Raw genomic sequence first — 22810 nt, forward strand, 5'->3', positions numbered from 1 at the left:
CCCGGCATTCCGTTTACCAAAACGAACCCCGCCACACTGCCTTTCCCATTCATCCAAAATCCCAGTGGTTATTCGTGGAAGTGCAGATGATTCGTCGGCTTCCATTCAAGCGAGTAATCACGTCAACATTTTCCTACCCATTCCTTAATTGATCTGCATTCGGACACGGCCGGCGCTGGTATTGCTTAATTTTTGGTCACCAGTTTTTACACATTGAAGATGTTGTTAGTCCCAAACATCATCTGTTGGTTCTTTGTGTAATTACAGCTGACCTGGCAATAACGGAGTAGCAACCGTGGGCGGTCAATCATGCTCATGCTCATGCTCATGCTCAATATTAAAGCTCACAGAATTGTATATGCCCAGATTTTATACAATAATTGTCAGATTTGTTTTTTGGGTGTATGTACAACGAATAGTAACTAGTTGATTAATCAATCTTATTCCTTTAATTCACCGAGTTGAAAGTGGTGATAAACACAAAAATAAAGAAGATGTTACACACTTTCATGCCGTGTCTTGGAACAAATATTTTTTGGGATTTTTGTAGCATGCCATTCATCCTTTGCGTTTCTAAAGATATTGAAAGGGGCACGTATGTAAACATCGCGTGACATCTGACAAGTGTTTAGTAAATAAAAATTAGTGTTCCGAACATTAATTAATCCAGTACCGTTTTGACTCCACTTGCGTTTTGGCACCCTAAAACTAATGTGGAGAAAATTACACAAATAAAGCCAAAATGACCATTCAACAGAATGTGAGTCAGTTCAACGGAATATGAGTCATGTTCGGAATTTGAGTCAAAACGGTGTCTTTTGTAATATTTTACCTGTTCTTTTAAACACCGGATTTTTATCACGTCAGAAAGTTATCTGTGAAATAGATAAAATAGATCAAATAGATTCTGATTTTTTTTAATCTTGCGTTTATTTAGAAGGCTCATTTGCCATTTGGCGATACGGAGCCGGAAATATGTTTTTTTGTACAATTTATTTTACAATTCTTGTGATTCTTACAACTAGAGTTAGTTTGGGTAGCTGACGTACACGCGACTGACTCGAGGTTAGGGATCACAAATACACAGTAGGAATAGGAGGGGGCTTAGGGTTTTAAAATTATTGATTGCGATGTTGTTGACTTGGTTTGATGGTGGTTTTTGCATTGATCTGTAATGGAAGAGAAACAAAAAAAAGAAAAAAGGGACAACGAAAAGAAGAGGACACTTTTAAGGGGAAATGCTACATACAGGGGACTCACAAAGATTCAAATTCTAACATCAATCTTTTTCAAAAACAGATAGATAAGGTTCATATACTCTAAATCAAGGCCCGCCAACACTTCCCTAACGGGTTTTATTTGTTTTCCTCAGATCCGGACAGTTTCAGTCAGCTCAGACCTGGTTTCACGATGCTCGACGCACCCCCACACGACTTGCTCGATATCCTGATAGTTGCCACAGACACAGAGATTGCTTCCAGAAAGCCCAATTCGAAACGTATGTGGATTTAGCGAGTAGTGATTGGACATTAGTCTACACATGGTTCGAATAAAATCACGTCCCACATTCAACCCCTCCCTTTGGTCTCTTCGATACCTGAGGGAGAATAGAATGCAGTCATCTACCCATGTCTCCACTTTTCCATTTCCGCTTCCAACTGATCAAGGTCTCCTGATGAGCTATTGCAAAAAATTCATCAAAGGCGATTTGCCGCTCGTAAATATCGCCTTCCATAGTGCCCACCTTAGCCAGGGAGTCCGCTTTCTCATTGCCCGGAATCGAGCAATGAGAAGGGACCCATGCCATGGTGATGGTATAGGAGCGTTTCGATAAAGCACTCAATGCTTTTCGTATCCCTCTTAAGAGATACGCTGAGTGCTTAACCGGCTTCATCGACCGAACAGCCTCCAGAGAACTTAGACTGTCAGTGAAGATGAAGAAGTGCTCAGCAGGAAGTGTTGCAATATACTCCAGTGCATAGTATATAGCTGCTAGTTCAGCGATGTATACTGAACATGGCTTCTGCAATTTGTAGGAGGCGCTATGTAAATTGTTGTACACACCGAAACCAGCGGAATCTTCAAATTTTGATCCGTCTGTGAAAAACCTTCTGTTTGCGCTGACATGCCCGTACTTGTTTGCAAATAATCTAGGTATCACCATCGAACGATGGGAACCGGATATTTCATGAATCTCTTGTTTCATGGTTGTATCAAAAACTACAGCGGAACTGTGGGAGTAGGAGAAGTTATCACGATTGGTGTTAACCGAAGTGGGGGCTACCTCCAACGTCATGTACCGGTAGTACACATTCATAAAACGAGTTTGAGGATTACGTTCAAGCAGCTTCTCGAAATTCTCAATGACCAATGGGTTTAGTACCTCACAACGAATGAGAAAGCGGAGTGATAATTCTGCGAAACGATCGGTAAGAGGAAGTACTCCCGCAAGTACTTCTAGACTCATCGCATGAGTCGAGTTCATACAACCTAACGCGATGCGGAGACAGCGGTATGTGCGTCTTCGCCGCGGACTGAAAACTAAAACTACCATACTCCAAGACCGAAAGTATGGTTGTTCGATACAACCTAAGTAAATCTTCCGGGTGGGCTCCCCACCATGTACCGGTTATTGTACGCATGAAGTTAATTCTCTTTTGGCATTTTTGTGTCAGATACACAATGTGCTTCCCGAAGGTGCATTTGGAATCGAACCAGACCCCGAGGTATTTAGAAGACATACTGTGAGTGATTGTCTTACCCATGAGTTGAAGCGGGAACTTTGCCGGCTTATGCTTTTTAGAAAAGACAACCATCTCAGTTTTCTCCGGAGAGAATTCGATACCCAGCTTTAAAGCCCAAGTAGACAAATTGTCCAAAGTATTTTGTAATGGTCCTTGCAGATCAACCGCTGTTGGCCCCGAAACGGATACAACACAATCATCTGCAAGCTGTCTTAACGAGCAATTTTGCTTGAGGCATTCATCAATGTCTCTGACGTAAAAATTGTAAAGAAGGGGGCTTAAACATGAGCCCTGAGGGAGACCCATGTAGCTAATTCGTGAAGTTGCCGAGTCACCATGAGAAAAACTCATACGCTTCTCTGACAACAAATTGTACAAATAGTTGTTCAAAATTGGTGAAAGTCCACACTCGTGGAGTTTGTCGGATAAGACATCGACGCAAACTGAATCAATAGCCATCTTAATGTCCAAAAACACTGAGCCCATTTGTTCTTTATGAGAGAGGGTGAGTTGGATTTCTGAAGTAAGCAACGCAAGACAGTCGTTCGTTCCTTTGCCTCTCCGGAAACCGAATTGTGTATCTGACAACAAACCATTAGACTCAACCCATTCGTCGAGCCGTCGAATGAAGAAGAATCTTCTCCAACAGCTTCCGAAGACATGATAGCTCGCAATAGGACGATACGAATTACAATCGGACGCGGGTTTGCCAGGCTTTTGAATGGCTATTACTCGCACCTCCCTCCAATCATCTGGAACAATATTCATTTCCAAGATTTGATTGAATAGGTTTAATAAACGCCTCTTCGCGACGTCTGGGAGGTTTTGTAGCAAATTAAACCTGATTCTATCCATCCCTGGAGCAGAATTGTTACATGAAAGAAGAGCGAGTGAGAATTCAACCATCGAAAAGGGACGATCCATGTCACTACTGCTGTCAGCTGAAGTGACCCGAAGCATTCCCTTCACAGGAACGGAATCTGGGCAGACTTTCTTAGCGATCCTCGTTAACCGACGACGCGTTACGCATTCTTCTACCGACGGACCAAAGTGTCTTCATTGAGGTCTCACGCGACAGACCCTGGATGAAGAGTCTCCAGTAACCGCTTTTCTTCGCCTTGGCCAGCTTCTTGAACTGGTCCTCAAGCGCTATATAACGCTTATGTAGTACGACCGAACCATGTTTTCGAAAATCCTTAAACGCTATGGATTTCTCGCGATAGAGCTGTGTACACTCGCCATCCCACCACGGACTGGGTGGCTTCCTACGGACCGAAACTCCTGGCACCGGCCGGCGTTGTGCCTGGAGAGCGCGGTTAAGAATCAATTCGGACAAAAACTGGTACTCTTCCCGCGGTGGAAGTACGTCTACCGACTGTTCACCGACGAAAATTGCCTTAGCATATTTGCCCCAGTCAATGTGCTTCGTGAGGTCATACGCGATGTCGACCGGAGGAGGCTAATGTGTTCCATTGGAGATTGATATTTCGATTGGCAAATGATCACTACCATGGGGATCCTGGACAACCCTCCACGTGCAGTCAAGGGATAGTGAGCGACGGCTTCGGTGCCTGACATCGGTGCAAGATCGACTCTATAGAAGGAGTGCTGTTTTCTGATCCCTAGCAGTACCCCTCCATGTGTATCTGCACGATCTCGACGAATGATGTTAAATGCTGGAAAATGGAGGTTCACATCGGGTGTTAGCCATGTTTCGCACAAAGCAAAAATATCGCATTGTAATTTGTTAACTAAAAATTTAAAAATATCTAATTTGTGAAAGATGCTTCGACAGTTCCACTGCAGAACCGAAATCGTATTAACCTCGTTGACCTTGTTAGCCATCGAAGGATACGAATGTTTCAAGTAGGGGCATTTTGGAAGCCAGCTGCTTTAAAAGGGGGGTCAAAAGAGGGAGAACTGATTTAACCATGTTTGTCACATGGTCAGAAGCGTTGAAGAAGTTAAGGATGAAATCCACGATTCCAGCAAACGTGAACATTGGAGCATCCTGGGATTGAACTCGATGCCCAGCAGCTGACGGAGAAATTGAAAAAGTAGGAACATCAGGGATTTTAGATGTCCCCGGAAGGGGCGGAAAGTCCTGTTCTTCCTGGAGAAAGACTCTAGGAGCTGAACGTCTGGGCATAATTCCACTTACCTTCGATTTTGCCATGTTGGCTTGGGGAACACTGCGTGGCAGTTTTCGAGGTTTTTTCGTGGGTCTCTGGCTCTGTTTTCCTCGTTTCCTCGATGTCCCTTTGAAAACAAAGGACACCCCTTCGCCAACTTCAGAGTCAGAAGCTTGATCATCAATTAACAGAGACGAGTAAATGTTATCTGCTTCAACAGGAGAAGCGGTCTTTTTCAGCATCTCGGCCTAGCTTCGTCAAGAACGCTGCTGTAGAGACCGCTTCTGGTATTCTCGTCGCTGTATGTACGTAGGGCAAACGGTGAGAGCATGCGGAGGGCCTTCGTTGCAATAAACGCATTTCGGCGCAGTCTTGCATGCACCGTCCTCATGTTTCTCCCCGCACGATGCACAGCGAGGTTTATTGCAGCAGTACTGAGCGGTATGGCCCAGCTGCTTGCAATTAACGCAGTTCATCACCCTCGGCACATACAGCCGAACAGGCAATCGAAGTTTGCCAATCACCACAAAATCAGCAACGCAGACCCGGAAAAGGTCACGCAAAAGGAGTCAGAAGCCAAGTAGACCTTTTTCTCTCCCTCCTGCGACACCGAATGCATTTGCCTGCAATCCAGTATCGGGACAGAAAGAAGCGAACGGTTTTGAACTGGCCGATGCCATGAAGAATATCTTCGGTGGTCATACTCCTTCGGTGACCACGCCCGCGATCTCGATTGCCTGACTCGGCAAATACACTTTATATTCAAGCGTAAACAGCTGACAGGAAACAATCTCGTTAGCCTGCTTACGATCACCAACAGTGACCCTCAACTTGTTGGAACCGACCATGTCGATGGTGGTTACCGACGAGAAGCGCTTTTCCAGATCCTTACTGATCTGATTAATATTCAATCGTTTTCCTTTGTGTCGAAAGAAAACAACGTATGGCCCATTAAAGTCGGGAGGGTAGGCCTTCTGGCGGGGGGTCGTACCAGTGTTGCTGATATCCATTTTGGTTTGGCTCGGAACACCAGAACGCAATAAATTATCATCGGACTGGGTATACGATATACGACCCCCGCCGTCTTCGCCTTCGTGCATTGCGGAAACTATTCCGCTGCAGCGAGGCACACTCACACAAAATTTTTAACGAACCTTATCACAAGTAGAGAGAAAACTAATACTAATAATACTGAAAAACACTACAGGGAAGGTAAATGAGAGAAACTAACTACTACCTACTAACTAACTCAAATAAAACTATCATAAAGTTATCGCCTATGATTGGAAAAGGGGGAAACAACGAGGGAAAAATTATAATACTCAACTTCTATTGACGACAGCTGCACAGCACCACCAGATGAAAGCACGTGGCACGAACGGGACCAGCCACAAGAAACGTATGTATTGGTCTTCGCACCAACCACTTGCAGCGAACGCTCCGTCTGGGCTGCGATGGCGGTTATGATCGGTGTCTGCTGCTCGCACGATAGGTAGGGACAGCAGGGAGCGATGAAGCTTGGCTCGATGAACTGACGCGCGTAATGACGCTGATATACTTTGCGCACGTGATTTTTTTTTAAGAAAACCACGAAAAACTTCTCACGGGTACTTAATAGCGTCGCTAAAAAGTCCCGCTTCTTAGTCTAGCTAAAGATCTTGGTCACTTCACACTTTCTCACGGTAAAAAAACCTAAGACACGAGGGAAAAAACCGGCACAGGACCCAGACGTACAAGACGAATGTCTGTCTCGCACGGTAGCTCGACGAAGAATGGAATAGATTCTGATATAGATATCTTTCTGACGTGATAAAAATCCTGTGTTTAAATTAACATTTAAAATATTATGAAAGATACCGGATTAGCTAATGTTCAGAACACTAAAATTCCTTTAAAGGACCAATAAATGTACCGAAACGTCGGATCAGAACGACGAACAGGACTCTTTCGAGAAGCGTAGAAGGATGCTTCCAATCCTCTTGCAACGAAGCAACCGAGCTTTTCGCCAATAAGCCTTCATGTTTCTCAAATGGATGCCTATTGCCGAAAAGCTCGGTTGATTCTTTGCAAGAGGATTGAAAGCATCCTTCTACGCTTCTCGAAAGCTTCCTACTAGGGAGCTCGGAGGACTCCTTTCAAGATGATCGGTGGACTTCTTTCAAAATGTTCGGAAACCAAGTTTCAAGAGGTTAAGAGGCTATCTTTTCAAAAGGCCCGGAAGCCCCCTTTAAAGAGGTTCGGAAACCTTCTCTCAAAAGACTGGTAAGCCTACTTTCAATCCAGCATTTTACGCTGGCCACGCTATAAACTTTGAATCACCCCTATCTGACATTTCGTGTGTCCACTATAAATTTCGAAATTCGATCAAAGTATGCTCTGTAACGTGGGAAAAATGTAGAGGTTCTGGAAACGTCAGATAATTGAATGTTTTCCACGGAAGGCTTTTGATTCTCAATTGTCTTTTCAAATATTACCTATCTTTCTTAGCTAACTGAAGAGCTGTTGTATGAGGCTGACCATTGATGAAAATGCATATTTGCTAGAAATGGGTAACTGGAAGGTCTCTGCATCGAGTGAAAGGGATGTTTTCTTATTTCAGTATCCAGATGGAATTTGTACCACTGATAAGCATTCGAATAATCAGTGCGTCGATACAGTTATTTTCAAGACATCACAAACACCACTGCGGCTGCATTGCGACAGAACAACCCAGAAATCTACCTGGGAGCGCAAACCACTCATAAAAGCATTTAGGCTCCCGGAAACCAATAACACCAAGCCCTCATTCGTCAGCGCATAAACGAGACTAAACGATAATTCTAAAATGATTTTTTTCTATTGTTTTACTTCTGTCCAACTATCATTGATCACGATAACGTCTACCAAAGTATTAAGATAAGGGTAGAGATGAAATTTGAAGGGACCATCGTCCTTACAGGAGAGTACTATAGGCGGGCTTTTGTTTCCCGGAGTCTAATTCCTTCGGATCATCTTCAGAGGTGTTTAGAAACTTGGGACTTAGGAGCGGCTGCTTGTGTGCTAGAGCAAGAATTGTCAAGCTCAACAGTTCGCAACAGTATATGTATATAATGTATAGAAAAATATGATTTCGGCTCCGTAACGCTTCATTGCAAATGAGCCTACCAAATAAACGAAAGATTAAAAAAAAATAATTGTATGAACATTACTTGGTTCCCTTTGATATTTGTAGATTTTCAATCTAAAATGCAGATTTATTATTATAAATATAATCTGAACCATTTTATCGTGAACTGCAGGAACAGGAAAAAAATCATGAATTGAAAAAAGACAGATCGTATAAAGTAAACATTAAATTCATGGCTACTAAGATTTGATCTATAAAAATGTACTCATCATCTGTCATAGTTAAATCACCCCTTTTATGGTTAGCGTAAAAAGCTGGATAAGCTCGGAATCCTCTTTTCAAGTGGTTCAGAAGCCTCATTTCAAAAGGTTCGGAAACCTTCTTTCTAGAGGCTGGTTACAAGAGACTCGGAAGCCTTTTTTCAAGTGGTTCGGAAGCCTCCTTCAAGAGGCCAGGAAGATTCCTTTCAAGAGGCCCGAAAGCCTTCTTTCGAGAGGCTCGAATGTCTCTTTTCAAGGGGCATGGAATTCATCTTTCTGGAGGCTTTGAAGCCAACGTTCAAGAGGCTCAGAGGCGTGCTTTCAAGATGCTTAGAAGCCTCCTTTTAGGTAGCTTTTCTCCAAGAGCTCGATATAATGATAATTTCAGCCAACTTTATGGAGAGTTAATAATTTTATTTTTTTTTAATTCCATTTTCCGTATATCTTATGAGTTACACTTATTTTCATTTACAGCAAAAAAAAACAGGCGATCCTCAATTAATGCAAAAAATGCAAAAGGGTACCTCTCAAGAAAAAGGTTGAGAACCGCTGAGCTAAATGATTGATTTGCAACGAATTCAATCAATCAGTGATAGTTTTAGGGATGCGCAACTTGCAATAATGGATATCAAATTTTCAACATTTAAGGATCAAATACGGCGTGATCTTATTCGGACCATTTTATCAGCTTTATTCACCACCTTCGTTTGTTGGCACACTACACTCTGAAAACAAAAATACTAATCGCCTTTTACCAGACTGACCTAGGTTACTAATAAGTATGTTGAAAAGTATGTTGGTATGAGAGGCAGCGTTTTTAACTTCGCCAAGTTTATTATTAAAATTTCATCAGGTTTGTTCAATTTTCACGTGAATGAAGATCATTGGCGATTCACTTTTCTGACGATCAATTACGAAATAAACATGACGCTATCCAGGTAAATGAGTGTGAGGCAGTGTTGTGTATCTGTGTATGGATCGATATAATGCTGTGTGCTTGGTTGGATCTCGTCAGTGTTTATTCATTCGCGGCAAACGTTGAAGCAATAATTGCGACCATGTGGGTTTATCTCACTGTTTTGGCCCTGACTTTGGCAGTGCTATGGGTGCGTAAGCGTTACTCATACTGGAAGGAGCGTGGCATTCCGTATTCGAAACCAAGTTTCCCGGCCGGCAACATTCGTGGAATGGGACGGACGGAGCATATTTCGGCACAGATGCAGCGTTGTTACAAGGAACTAAAGGGAAAATCACCAATCGGGGGAATCTTCTTCTTCATAAATCCTGTTGCGCTGATAATGGACTTGGATTTGATAAAAAATGTGTTAGTGAAAGATTTCCAACATTTCCATGATCGATCGGTTTACTCAAATGAGAAGGACGATCCTTTGTCGGCTCACCTCTTCGCTATGGAGGGCACTAAGTGGAAAAATTTAAGAGCCAAGCTGACGCCAACGTTTACTTCAGGAAAAATGAAGATGATGTACCCCACTATTATTGGAGTTGCCGAAGAATTTCTGAAATTGATTAGGACTGAATCGTCCAAAAATACTGAAATCGAGATGAAGGAGATTCTTGCTCGGTTTACCACTGATGTAATCGGAAATTGCGCATTTGGATTGGAATGCAACAGTTTGCATGATCCGGAAGCTGAGTTCAGACGTATGGGGCGGAAAATATTTTCATTCGCTAATGGTCGGTTGCTCAAAATTGTAATCGCACAACAGTTCCGTTCGGTAGCTCGGTCTCTTCGAATAACTGTCACTGATAAAGAAGTATCTGACTTTTTCATGGGTGCTGTTAAAGATACGGTCAAGTATCGGGAAGAGAGCAAAATTGAAAGGAATGATTTTATGAGCCTACTGCTAAAACTCAAAAATGCTGAATCTTTGGAAGATGGCAATGCTCACAACATTGACCCTTTAACGGTTGAAGAACTCGCAGCACAAGCCTTTGTGTTCTTCTTGGCTGGCTTCGAAACGTCATCGACAGCAATGTCGTACTGCTTGTACGAATTGGCTCAAAACACCGACCTTCAAAACAAGGCGCGCAAATGCGTTTTGGATTCTATCAAAAAGCACGGATCAATGACATATGAGGCGATTCAGGATATGCATTATATCGATCAGTGCATCAACGGTAAGATCAATTCACACATAACTCATAAATATATAGATTTTTCGGAACGTGTAGTTTCCGGCTGTAGCAGTCTTGTAACGCAGCAAAAACAAGTTTACTTCTGCATCCGACAGTTTCGGTAATTTATTTTACCTTTTTCAAGGTAAGGTAAAATAAATTATCGAAACCGTCGGATGCAGAAGTAAACTTGTTTTTGCTGCGTTACAAGACTGCTACAGCCGGAAAACTACACGTTCCGTTACATACCCACAGTCGTCAAGCATTAATTCGTATATAGATTTTGTAACGAAAACGTTTCTCCTCTTACTCACAGAGTCTCTTCGTAAATACCCTCCTGCTTCCATCCTTACAAGAACCGTTTCCAAGGATTACAGACTCCCTAACAGTGACGTTGTTCTGCAGCAAGGCTCCACGATTGTTATTCCAGTATACGCCATTCACCACGACCCCGAATACTATCCTGATCCGGAACGGTATGATCCGGATCGCTTCACGCCGGACCAGGTGGCCAAACGAAATCCGTTCACTTTCTTGCCGTTCGGTGAAGGTCCACGTATATGCATCGGCATGCGATTCGGGATGATGCAAGCTCGAGTTGGTTTGGCGTATTTGATGAAGGATTTCAGGTTCACGTTGTCTAGCAAGACGCCGGTTCCGTTGAAAATTTCCCCTCGCAATCCAGTTCTGACATCGGAAGGTGGACTGTGGTTGGAAGTGGAGAAGCTGTAAAGGCGATGACATAAGGTTGTGTCATAAGGCTGAGTGCTGAGTGAATATAATTACTGTTTACAGCTCAACGTGAGAAAAAGATCAGTGTGTGTGGTTCGAATATTACAGGTTATAAAATAACTTCTATCGTAGCTTATGGGCATGTGTTGTAATTTAATCATCGCTGTTGATGATTAAGGAAATGGAATATGAACAAAACCCCCATTTTCGCATGATGCACTAGAGAGACTAGATTATAATTACAATACCTTATTACCTCAGTAATACGTTTGTTTGTGCTTCTGAACAAATCAATTCGCTAGGCGAGGTTTTTTTTTAATTTTTTTAGCACAATAAGTGAAATGCATTTGTTGTTCGATATTGTAAATATTGCCTTATTGTTAAATTCATTTGAAAGGGTCTTGATGGGTTTTTGATGTTTCTGATTTATGATTCAGCGCAGACTAAGTCTGCTTTTATCTTCTTTGAGAAAATACTCCCATACCTGAATTGCGCTCTCGTTCAATACCACCTTCGGAAGCTGTTCTGGTATTGATCAAGCTATTATTAAACTGATAAGTCGTTAGAACACTTGTAAGCAAAACATACGTTCACCATAAATTGATGGGTTCAGTATCGTACCTTTAATCTGCAATAAAGTTAATCTACACAGGTTCCCATTCAAATACATCGCAGGGTGTGATGCATAGTATCACACCTTCCTAAGCACTCAATCATCGTTTTAGCTTAGTCCAGCCAACCATGTGAACTTGCGTTGCGTTGCGTTGCGTTGCGTTGTAACGGAGTATTTCGTAGATTGCATACTGATAGTTGTCATGTATATTCTTTTTACCTTTCTTACCCCAATTGCTTATGGATTTCCATTTGGGATTCAATGGAAATCCAATTGGGGGTCCAAAATGATAAAACATGAAAGCTATCATTGCCGGCCACGCCCATCTTCTCCGTTACTAGGAAAGGGAAGGAAATGATGATATGACATCTACTTAACGAGAGGCCAGCGACTCACCGACGCCCTCATAGATGTCAAGGAATTGGATGGTGGGTAGGGTATGTGGTTTAGGAGTATCATTATAAGCAAATGATAGAAAATTTGTGGAAATACGTTGGGAGTGACTTTGCTAAGAAATTTATGTCACTCCATTATCCTTGCCGATGATTTTCCTCGGATGGGGCGAAGGTATTAGCCTTGCCCTGGCTAATAGCCTAGGTTTAAGCGCCTTTGCTCGCTCTCTGAAACGAAAAAAGAGCAAAAAGAAATTAAATTCCCCACCTCCCGCCCCCCCTGATATGATAATGATTTTGGTTTTGTAAATCTGTTTTTTATGGCTTTTTCAATTTTTTTTCAATGCTGATCAGTATATTATAATAAAATATTGAATCATGGAGAGACCCGTAATCATTATCATTAACATGATTAGACGGAATATGACGTTTTCTTTTCAATATAATAAATTGATATAATAAATGTGGCGTCTCGATAAGCTTTACGAGTAAATCCCAGGATTGTAGATCGGGAGACAATAAGTTGGACTAATACATTAAACCTTGCTTCCTGGTCTTAGTGCTTCATTTTGTCCGCTAAACAATAGAATTTAGTTTATGAGAATACTAGAATGATATAAAGAATACATCGGGAAACAATAATATGTACAGAGGGATAGAAGAATATATATAATGATAACCATAAATACATGTAATGAAGATAATTCGTATGATAGATTTAACGGATTATGTTGATATTTAATTTCATATTTAATTTATCAACTGCAATGAACTAAGGAAGTGATCCTTAAGTTTCGTCCTTTTTCGATGTGGACATTGCCTTTGCCTGAGGAACGCAATGACAAAAGCGAAAAATCGAATGTCTCTTACCTTTGCTCGGCTTACGACTAGAACATCTTACTGAATTAATTGGCAGCACCATCGTTTTTGATAAGAGTATTATAGTTCCCAAGCAGGTCTCCATCGGTTCCTGTGACCAATTTCCCACCGACTAGTGAGCTATGGCTGCTGCATTATTACCAGCGATTACGGCGGACGTCATAAATCCAAAAGAAAAGAACTATCGGCAACTGCAGTGTTCGAAATGGATGTCATCAGGATCTTCTTTTCTTCTACATTTCCTGGATTTCGTACGCCAAAAAGATGCAAATCTGGGGCGTCTGTTGATACTACAAATTTGATTCACACAAAAAATTACAAATTTTCAACTAGGTAAAACTGTCACACGCGAGGAAAAATTGCTTCCGTTTTCAACGACGCCTACTATGAAACTCTAGTCCAGCCAACCATGTGAACTAGTGTAAAACCATGAAAAGAATGTATCCAGTAGCAAAACTCTCACTGAATATAACGCGGCCATGAAGTCATTGAACAGATGGTAAGTCGGCAAGTAGTACTACCGAAATTTATCAAAAATCGTTCGTAGTCTAACATCTGATTCGTCGTTGATCGGATCTCACGAAAACCTGACTGGTATTCACCAGCGAAGGACTCCTCAAGCGGTTTCAGTCTGTTAAACAGAATACGCAACAGAATTTTGTACGCCAAGTTCAGGAGGGAGATCTCTCTGTAATTGGCACATTCTAGTATGTGCCCTTTTCTTATAGTTTGGACATATGAGGCCATCCAACCAGCCGGTAGGCAGTTTTTCTTCCTTCAAGTACGTGTACCATTTGTACGGTCATATAAGCATAGCATAGCATAGCTTAGTTACGGTATACTTGACAGATTGGACACTAGCACGGAATCAACGGGGCAATGCACAACAATATACTCTTTGTCGAGTATAAAGTCGAGTCAAGTACGAGACACTGAAGACGACCTTACTGTTGAGGTCGAAATACGAATCTGTCAAGGTGCAATTAAGTGGTGGAATTAAATGGGATTGTACAAACTCGTCTTATGACAATTGAAGACGTTCCAGTAAAAAGCTCAAAATAATTTTCTTAATATACTCTTTGTCATCAACAGAGTTTATTACTGACAAACGCACCTAGCGACAAACCTTTATCCGAACCTGAACACAATATGACGAGAATCATTTGCCTTGCATGCTCTTATATTTCCGAAAATACTATGCTAATTTTGTAATCATTGTTCGATTCTCGAATATTTCCATAAAAGCAGAAACTATGATAGCATAAAACCGAAATTTTCTCTAAAAATAATGCAAAATACCGGGTTGAAAAGTTAGCAACAAGATTGTCTTCTTTTTGTTGCTGAAAAACAAAGCTTTGTCGTTGGTTCGCTGTTGTCGACCATGGTAGATTTTACACCGTAATTTCTTTTTCTTCTTCTCCTCTGATGGCTCTACATTCCAACTGAAACTTGGCCTGCTTTTTACGTAAAATTTCTCGTAACGGTGGCGGCCACGGCAGCATCAGCGCGACATTCACGTCCGTGTACCACTCACCATCGGAAGTGATCGTCAGCGGATCAGGCGATCGACGACGTCTGTAGCGGGAAACCATCACATCGGATGGCGGTTGCGTGGTCGAGTTATTGCTGTTAGTGAGACACATAATTTAAAATAAATCGGTTCTTTTCTGGACCATCATTATATTTGGAAAGAAGGTAAAGTTAAGTGATTTGACATTTTTCTCCAAATGCAAAGCATAATCGCTTGACGACAGCACAACGTTGCTTTCGGTAGCAGAATCTCAAGCACGTGTCGAATTGAGACGGTGACAACGTATTCTCTGTGAAGAATGCCTCCGAATATGTATTCATAAGAGAAGGTTAATCCGAGATTGATTTTCCTAAAAATACAAATTTAATCGCTTGGTGACGGCAGAATGTTGCCGTCGATAGAAGAATCTCAAGTACGTGCCGGATAAATGACGCTTCAATGAACTTATTCGTACGGTGACTGAAGAAAATTCGATGGCGTCAGTACTGGTGGTCGTCTGCAGCTGATTGTTGTAGAATTTTTTTCGGACGACATCCAAATTTTGTTCAGTCACCATGCGAATGAATTTACTGCAGAGCGATTCCAAGCAACAGCATCAAAATTTAAGAAAATTTTTAATTCATGATTTTCTATTGAGTTGAAACTTTGCACAGTTTTTCAATTTCATCTAAATCGTCATTTTTCGATATCAAATCTTCATATTGAGTCACGACTAACTTTTCAAGAGTGAACAGTGAGACGTCTAACTACTTACTTCCCACTTCGCACTAGTCACTTTTCACAATGAGAAGTGAGAAATGAGACGTCTTACTACTTACTACGTCCGAAAAAAAAATTTTCCACGCTTCTGACTTTTCACAGTGAGAAGTGAGTTATGTAGAGTGAGAATTGAGACGTCTCACTTCTCACTCTTAATTTTTCAGTTCTCACTGTGTTTTATTGGGCCAAATGTACTTTTCGGCCAAATGTCATATTCTGTCAAATGTCATATTCGACCACATGTCCATTTCGGCCAAAAGGGAATGGTCATTTTGCCGAAACCCATTCGGCAGAAAGCCATTTGGCCGAATTCCACTAGGCCGAACAGACCATTAGGCCGAAACCCATCTGGCCGAAAGTAGGAAGCCAACTCCGCGATGCCGGGGAGCGTGTTCACCTCGTAAACCAGAGTATAGCAGAACTTGTCCCGACGGCGTTCTGTGTTCTCCAAAGTTTGGCCAACGGACTTCACTCAGTCCCAGGATCTCAAGCTTCATGCGGTGTGCCTCATTGGCAAGTTGTGCCAATTTACCCTGCTGGGCTAGGGTTAAAACGTTCCATGTTCCTATTCGTGTCCGTTGTTCCGCGCTAAGAGTCGTCGCCGTAAAATCAGTCCGTATTCTTTCATTATCGGATTCTCGAACAAATTGATGTTTCGGGAACAGTAGGTTGTTGGCCCAAGGTTCCCTATCCACCGGGATGGGGCTGCCATCTTAGGTATAGCTTCCGGGGAATAGCATTTCATACTCAGCCGCTGGATGCCAGAACAGACGCTGTTGGAGCCGCACCTCCTTGGTGGACAGACGCTCGATCAGTCGGGTCAAATTTGTTTAAAGTTCCACCCAACACCAGGACTAGGCTAGTGCGCTTTGAGCGGCACACGGTCGCCTTGATAGGGCCTGCTTGGGGACACATGCAGCTTTTTATAGAAGTTCAACAGAGCCCACTGTCGAACCCCACCACATCCTAGGAAGACCCCATAGTACGCACCCTCTCACTCTAGCTGATGTCAGAAGGACAACAGTGCCCAGACTGCACTACCAGCTAAGTACGCAACCCTTAGCTGGCGGTCAATTGTCATCGGAAGACCCGTGGAAGCGTGAGTATTGGAACTTGTGAGGACCAGAGCTATGTTAGGCGCCCCTTCCCGGATGTCAACTCACCATTTCGCAGCCCAGTTCTCGATACCGATGTTCAAAAATTAGTTATGATCAATATGAGCTCGCGATTTGTTATTTGGCAATTTCTTTTAAAAACTTGAACATATTTGAGAACTGTGTATTGATAATCTAGCATATAAGTTATTAAATGGTCCAAAAAATTACGTGAAAAAATCAACAATATCGCAAAAAAAAAGATTTTATTCCAAAATTGTATGTTTTAATCTATTTCAAGGAAAGATGCTTGGTGATATTCAATAACAGCAATATCTTAACCTCACATATTAGTATTATCTTCATATTGAACTGTGAGCAATAATTATATTCAGCCCGGTAGCATTCAACCTATCGACACCTCGTCAATGCCCTCACAGCTTCTCCACGTGTAACCACAGTCCCCCTTCCGATGCGAGAATTGGGCTGCCTGGAGTGATTTTCACCGGGACCAGTGTCTTGCTCGACAAGGTGAATCGGAAATCTTTTAACAAATACGCCAAACCGACGCGAGCTTGCATAATGCCGAATCGCATGCCGATGCATATTCGAGGACCTTCACCGAACGGCAAGAATGTGTACGGATTCCGTTTGGCCACCTGATCCGGCGTGAAGCGATCCGGATCGTATCGTTCCGGATCGGTGTAGTACTCGGGATCGTGCTGGATGGCGTATACCGGCACAACAATCGAGGAGCCTTGCTGCAGTACAACGTCACTATTGGGTAGCTTGTAATCCTTGGATACCGTTCTTATTACGGTTGGAATGGGAGGGTATTTACGAAGTGATTCTGTGGGAGAGAAAAATATGCGTTTTTGGTACGAAAAAAATGACGCTAAATGTTTTTTAATTGGCCTTACCGTTGATGCACTGATCGATATAATGCATATCTTGTATTGCCTCGTATGACACTGAACCATGTTTTTTGAAAGCGTCCTCAACGCATTTCCGCGCCTTGTTTTGAAGGTCGATGTTTTGAGCCAACTCGTACAGGCAATAGGACATTGCTGTGGATGACGTTTCGAAGCCAGCCAAGAAGAACACAAACGCCTGTGCAGCAATTTCCTCGACAGTCAATGGATCAATTTTGTGGGCATCATTACCATCTTCCAAAGATTCTGCGTTTTTGAGTTTCAGTAGCAGACTCATAAAATCATTCCTTTCAATTTTGTTCTCTTCCCGATACTTGACCGTATCTTTAACAGCACCGATGAAAAAGTCAGATACTTCTTTATCAGTTACAGCTATGTGAAGTAATCGAGCCAACGAACGGAACTGTTGTGCGATGAAACCTTTAATGAATTGGCCATTCGCAAACGTAAATATTTTTCTTCCCATGCGCCTGAACTCAGCCTCTGGGTCGTGCAGACTGTTACATTCCAATCCGAATGCACAATTTCCAATAACGTCGGTCGTAAATCGTGCAAGAATCTCCTTCATCTCGATTTCATTATTCTCAGAAACTACAGCTGTCATTAACTTTTGAAATTCGTCGGCCACTCTTGTGATGGTTGGATACATCATCTTCATCTTTCCTGAAGTGAACGTTGGTGTCAGCTTGGCTCTCAAATTTTTCCACTTAGTACCCTCCATAGTGAACAGATGAGCTGACAAGGGGTCGTCCTTTTCATTATAGTACACTGATCGATCATGGAAATATTGAAAATCTTTCACTAACACAGTTTTGATTAAATCCAAGTCCATTACCAGCGCAACAGGATTTAACAAGAAAAATAAACCTCCGATCGGGGATTTCCCTTTCAGTTCCTTGTACCAACGCTGCATCAGTGCCGAAATATGCTCCGTCCGTCCTAATTCACGAATGTTGCCGGCCGGGAAGCTTGGTTCCAAATACGGGATGCCACGCTCCTTCCAGTATGAGTAACGCTTGCGCACCCATAGCACGGCCAAAGTAAATGCCAAAACAGTGAGGTATATCAGCATTGTTGAAATAGTTGATGCTTCGTTTGCCGCGAATAAACGTACACTGTTGGAATCCGGTTAAATGAGACCGTTAATATATCGACATATACATAGAGATACTTTATCAAAAGCTAATTTATATGGGTAGCTGCAGTTCTTATCTTGATTATCCAAATCGTCATAAGGCAACGGTCGTTCATTGATGGAAATATGTATCGCTTCTTTATCAAAACAGCTCGAAATTTTTTATTCCATTCAAATATAATCATTTTCGCATTAAATGAAAAAAAAAAAATTAAAATAATTCACCTTGCAGTGATGTTCCCTATTTCATTATTAGGCAATACACCAACCGTTTTTACATCGATACACAATTTTCGCAATGATTTTAGGATTAATGTGCGGTAGGTGAAGAACTCAGAAGTGATCAAATAAGCTTAGTTTCCGGCCGAATGCAACTTGTACTACATATATGGAAAGTTGACATTGTTCTAGTCTGTCGAGCTGAAACGATTTTTGTATAACACTATATGGGTCTCCAAGTATTCTTAAAAAAAATCGCTTTTAGAAACTATATATCGAAGTGGCAGCGACGAAATGAAGTTTAAATTTACTATCGCAGAACACACCCACCCCGTAAACATTTACAACTTAGTCTGTTATGTATTCTCACACGTATTTTCTTCTGCTACATAAAAGAGCTTTAATCCAAGTCGTAAATTCCTTGAAGAATATGACTCGCCCGTTTGTTAAATGAATTGCAAAAATAGATTGTCTGAATGATTGCGACGGCAAGTGCTATGTGATAAGAATTTTTATAATTATTTATTGTAATGTCGCCTAGGGGAACTGTTCCGTTTTCCATCTCACTGAACATATATTCATCTCATCGCATAACAGAGAAATACAGCACCAATCTTGTCACTTCTTTTTGCTAACATGCGTGCTCACTGCGGGAAGATCCATAAAGTACGTCACGCAAAAATTGGCGATTTTCGACCCCCCCTCCCCCCTTTGTCACACTTTTTGTATTAAACCTCTAAATTTTTTGTATGAGTCGTCACGTTGCTTGGAACCCCCCCTCCCCCCTAGGAGCGTGACGTACTTTGTGGATGGCCCCTGCTGAAAAAAATCACAAAAATAAATAACAAATCAAATACCTTTTCATTGCTTTGTTTTTGATAGTATGGAAATGGGAGCTATGAGATGAAGTGCCGAGCCGTTCCCCTATATAGCAAGGTAAAGCAAAGATTTATCAGTTCAGGGTACATGCATTCGTAGCGGCCACCAAAATTTATTGTTTTGTAATTATGTTTTTTGCGAGTTTTCGTTGTATCATCGAAAAGGTGCTTGTACCTGAAGAGTTGCTTCATTTTAACGATGAACCGGGATCCCGAGCTCTGGAAAAATTGATACCAAGCGCAAATGCAAGTTAGAAGTATATTCAATCGCAATAGTCGAAGCCCAAACTATATGCAGAATGTATGGTCTTCAACGAATATATGACAAAAGCTCAAAAGACAAAATGTCCAAGGACAGGAGGTCGAAAAGCATAAAAGGACAAAAGGTCGGAAGTCGGAAGACAAAACGTTGAAAGGGACAGAAGGTCGAAAGGACTAAAGGTCGAAAGGTACAAAAGATGGATCAAGTACAAATTGATAACAAGTTGGTTGTGTTCCAAAGGAATTTATGAAATGCATTTAACTTCAAGCAAAAATATCACACGCATCTCACCAATAAAAGCTGAAGAATGAGAAATTTTCAAAGTAGGAGTAATTACTACGAAACAATATTATGAATAGGGTTTCTTACCCCATTCCCGGCCTAACATGCGTACGACTGCATTATTTCAAGACAAAATTTTTAAAACGACTTATCTGCTTTTGTAAACAAAGATTCAAATGACGATTTGACGAATTTGATAGGTCTCCCACGCAAACCAACATCATCAACATGTAGCGGAAACCTTCACCTACCTACTGATGGCGTTAGTTTGCGTGGGAGAGGTATCAGATTCGTCAAATCGTCGTTTGAATCTTTGTTTACAAAAGCAGATAAGTCGTTTTGAAAATTTTGTCTTGATTTGATTGATATTTATGACAGGAAGCAACAGACCTGAATTTTGTGGGCTGTATAATACTGCAATGGGGTTCACTTCTGCTTAAAAAATAGCTATTCGTGCTAAATATCGTTCAAAAAAGCTTTTATTTTATTTAAATAAACGAGGTGCAGCACTCATTTCAGGCATAGTGATTTGCCATTCCGGCATACATAAAAACTAGTTCCCGGCCTAAGCAAAATTTTACTCAATCTCTCAACATTTTACTCTCATTCTCTCTCGGGACGGTAGAAAATGCGACGTAAACAAAAATATGCACGTTCCACGACAACAAGATGCCAGATGGTATTATTCATAATCATTTTTATTTGGTTGAAAAGATATATTTACTCATCCAAATTTCTTCCAAATACTTAAAAACAATATTTTTTTCACCTTTTGCAATCGAGAGAATTATAAATAACATGATAGCGTCAACGTATTAGACAGTTTTCCTATTAACGATGAAGGATCATTTTCATAATCCTGGCTTCTTGGCAGCACGGTGCGGCTAGAAGTTCTTGGGCCGAGGTGAATTTTTGTTCGGTTTGAGAATACATTTTCAAATGTATTCTAGTATGTTTATATAAGTTCTAGTGATATGTTCTAGTGATAAGATTGAAGTGCGTGTGTTTAGCATTATGGTGTGGTGATTAAAAGCTTGAAGCAATGATTGTATCGAGCACTGTGACGATTTTCAGGTAGGTGTTTATTTGATGATACCGTTTTGTAAAAGTGGAAAGAATCACTCCGGCTCAGTGATGTGGCATCGGAGAGCGAAATTTTGAAACCTACATTTTTATTTTCTACAATTGGATCAATTAGGAGTGAAATAAGTGATTGGAAAATATTGAGTATAGTGAAAAATAAATGGGAGACTTTTTAAAAATTATCAATCATAAGCCTACGGCTTCCAAACAGTGTAAATCATTAGTTTTCTGTGCAGTGAGCCGGGAACCGGGTCCATAGGCCCAAGTAGTGATTTACCCTATCTAGATAGTTCTGTTAGAGATTAAATAGATTGTTGATTGAGGAAAGGAATAAAACCTGTATTGCGCGAGACATGGTTTTCCTACACTGCACAGTGTTGTTTTTTGCCGATTTCGTGCACTTTTTTTTATAGCATCGTTGATTTTTCGCTGTAGTTTGTTTGGAAAAGACAATATATATGAAAAGGGTAATTTTTTGAGAAAATCTGTAAAATAATTAATCCACCTAAAAGTGAGATAAAAATTTTGCTTAAGCATCGAATTCAGATATGAGAAAATGTCTTCAGGAATGTTGTAGCGGATGGTATTTCAAGCCACTTTGATAAAGACTCCCCATATCTATGACTTATATAATACAAGATTTGCTGTTTTTCTATCTTTCAGGCATTTTTACCACCTTCTACAAAGTTATTTGGCTAACAAAAATACACGTTTTTGTAGAACATTGCAAAGCTCTATCTTTTAAAATTAAAAAGTTATTCGAGAAAATGTGTTTTTCCTAGGGGTGTTTTAGAATCGCACTCAACTTTTTAGTACATTGAAACTGCTGTAGGTTTGCTCTTATCTTGCGGTTGAAGCTTGTGCTTACACGTGAGTTATTTAGATTTCAAATGTCCCACTTTTTGCCTTACTTATACATTAAGTTTATGTAAATGGTGGACAGACCAAGTGTAAAACAAGTAAGTAAGTAAGTTGAGGATTATAAATCAGTTGGTTGTGAACAGTGAAGATAGTTATACGTTTAAGTTTTTTTTAAAGAACTCCGTGTTCTCGAATTATTAACTCGTGTATTGTGGCGTCAAATTGTTAATTCAGTGGTTTCTGTTTAGATGTAAACTAAATAAATGAATGAATGTACTTATGCATATTGCATATTGGTGGTAGAGTTTTGTGTAGACATTAGAGGTTGTGGGATCAAGTCAAGATTGGGCCAACGTTCTCACGAACAGTCTGTAGGTCGGCTATGTGAATCGCTCAAAAAGGTATCTTATATTACATTTTCCTTGTGCTGAATTTGTTGAAAACATGGGCCAACCTGACCCTTATTTGGTCAAGTGTCACCCCCGATGACGGTACTTACATCACAGTATTCCTTTGTATTGTTTGTATTGTATTCAATACTATGGCTTTTCAATTTTAATCAATTTTGTAATTTCGACCTTTCGTCCCTTCGACCTTTTGTCCTCTCGACATTTTGTCCTTTCGACATTTTGTCCCGTCAACCTTTTGTCCCTTCGACCTTTTGTCCATTCGACCTTTTGTCTTTCGACCTTTTGTCATAGATTCAGGTATGGGGTGTCTTTGGTAAAGTGGCTTGAAATACCATCCGTTACAACTTTCCTGAAGACACTAGGCCCAAAT

General features: G+C 41.1%; 2 protein-coding genes across 2 annotated transcripts; one reads left to right on the top strand and one right to left on the bottom strand.

Moving 5' to 3' along the window:
• Positions 1–9235: 9235 nt before the first annotated feature.
• Positions 9236–11753, top strand: LOC134217681 (probable cytochrome P450 6a13). Its single transcript, XM_062696492.1, has 2 exons — positions 9236–10381; positions 10695–11753. The coding sequence occupies exons 1-2, from the start codon at positions 9301–9303 to the stop codon at positions 11108–11110; spliced, it is 1497 nt and encodes a 498-aa protein (XP_062552476.1). The 5' UTR covers positions 9236–9300; the 3' UTR covers positions 11111–11753.
• Positions 11754–16667: 4914 nt separating this feature from the next.
• On the bottom strand, positions 16668–18414 carry LOC134217682 (probable cytochrome P450 6a14). Its single transcript, XM_062696493.1, has 2 exons — positions 17299–18414; positions 16668–17228 (listed from the first exon to the last, which is right to left on the bottom strand). The coding sequence occupies exons 1-2, from the start codon at positions 18380–18382 to the stop codon at positions 16813–16815; spliced, it is 1500 nt and encodes a 499-aa protein (XP_062552477.1). The 5' UTR covers positions 18383–18414; the 3' UTR covers positions 16668–16812.
• Positions 18415–22810: the final 4396 nt, after the last annotated feature.

This window comes from Armigeres subalbatus, chromosome 2, assembly GCF_024139115.2.
Source record: "Armigeres subalbatus isolate Guangzhou_Male chromosome 2, GZ_Asu_2, whole genome shotgun sequence".
Lineage (NCBI taxonomy): Eukaryota > Metazoa > Arthropoda > Insecta > Diptera > Culicidae > Armigeres > Armigeres subalbatus.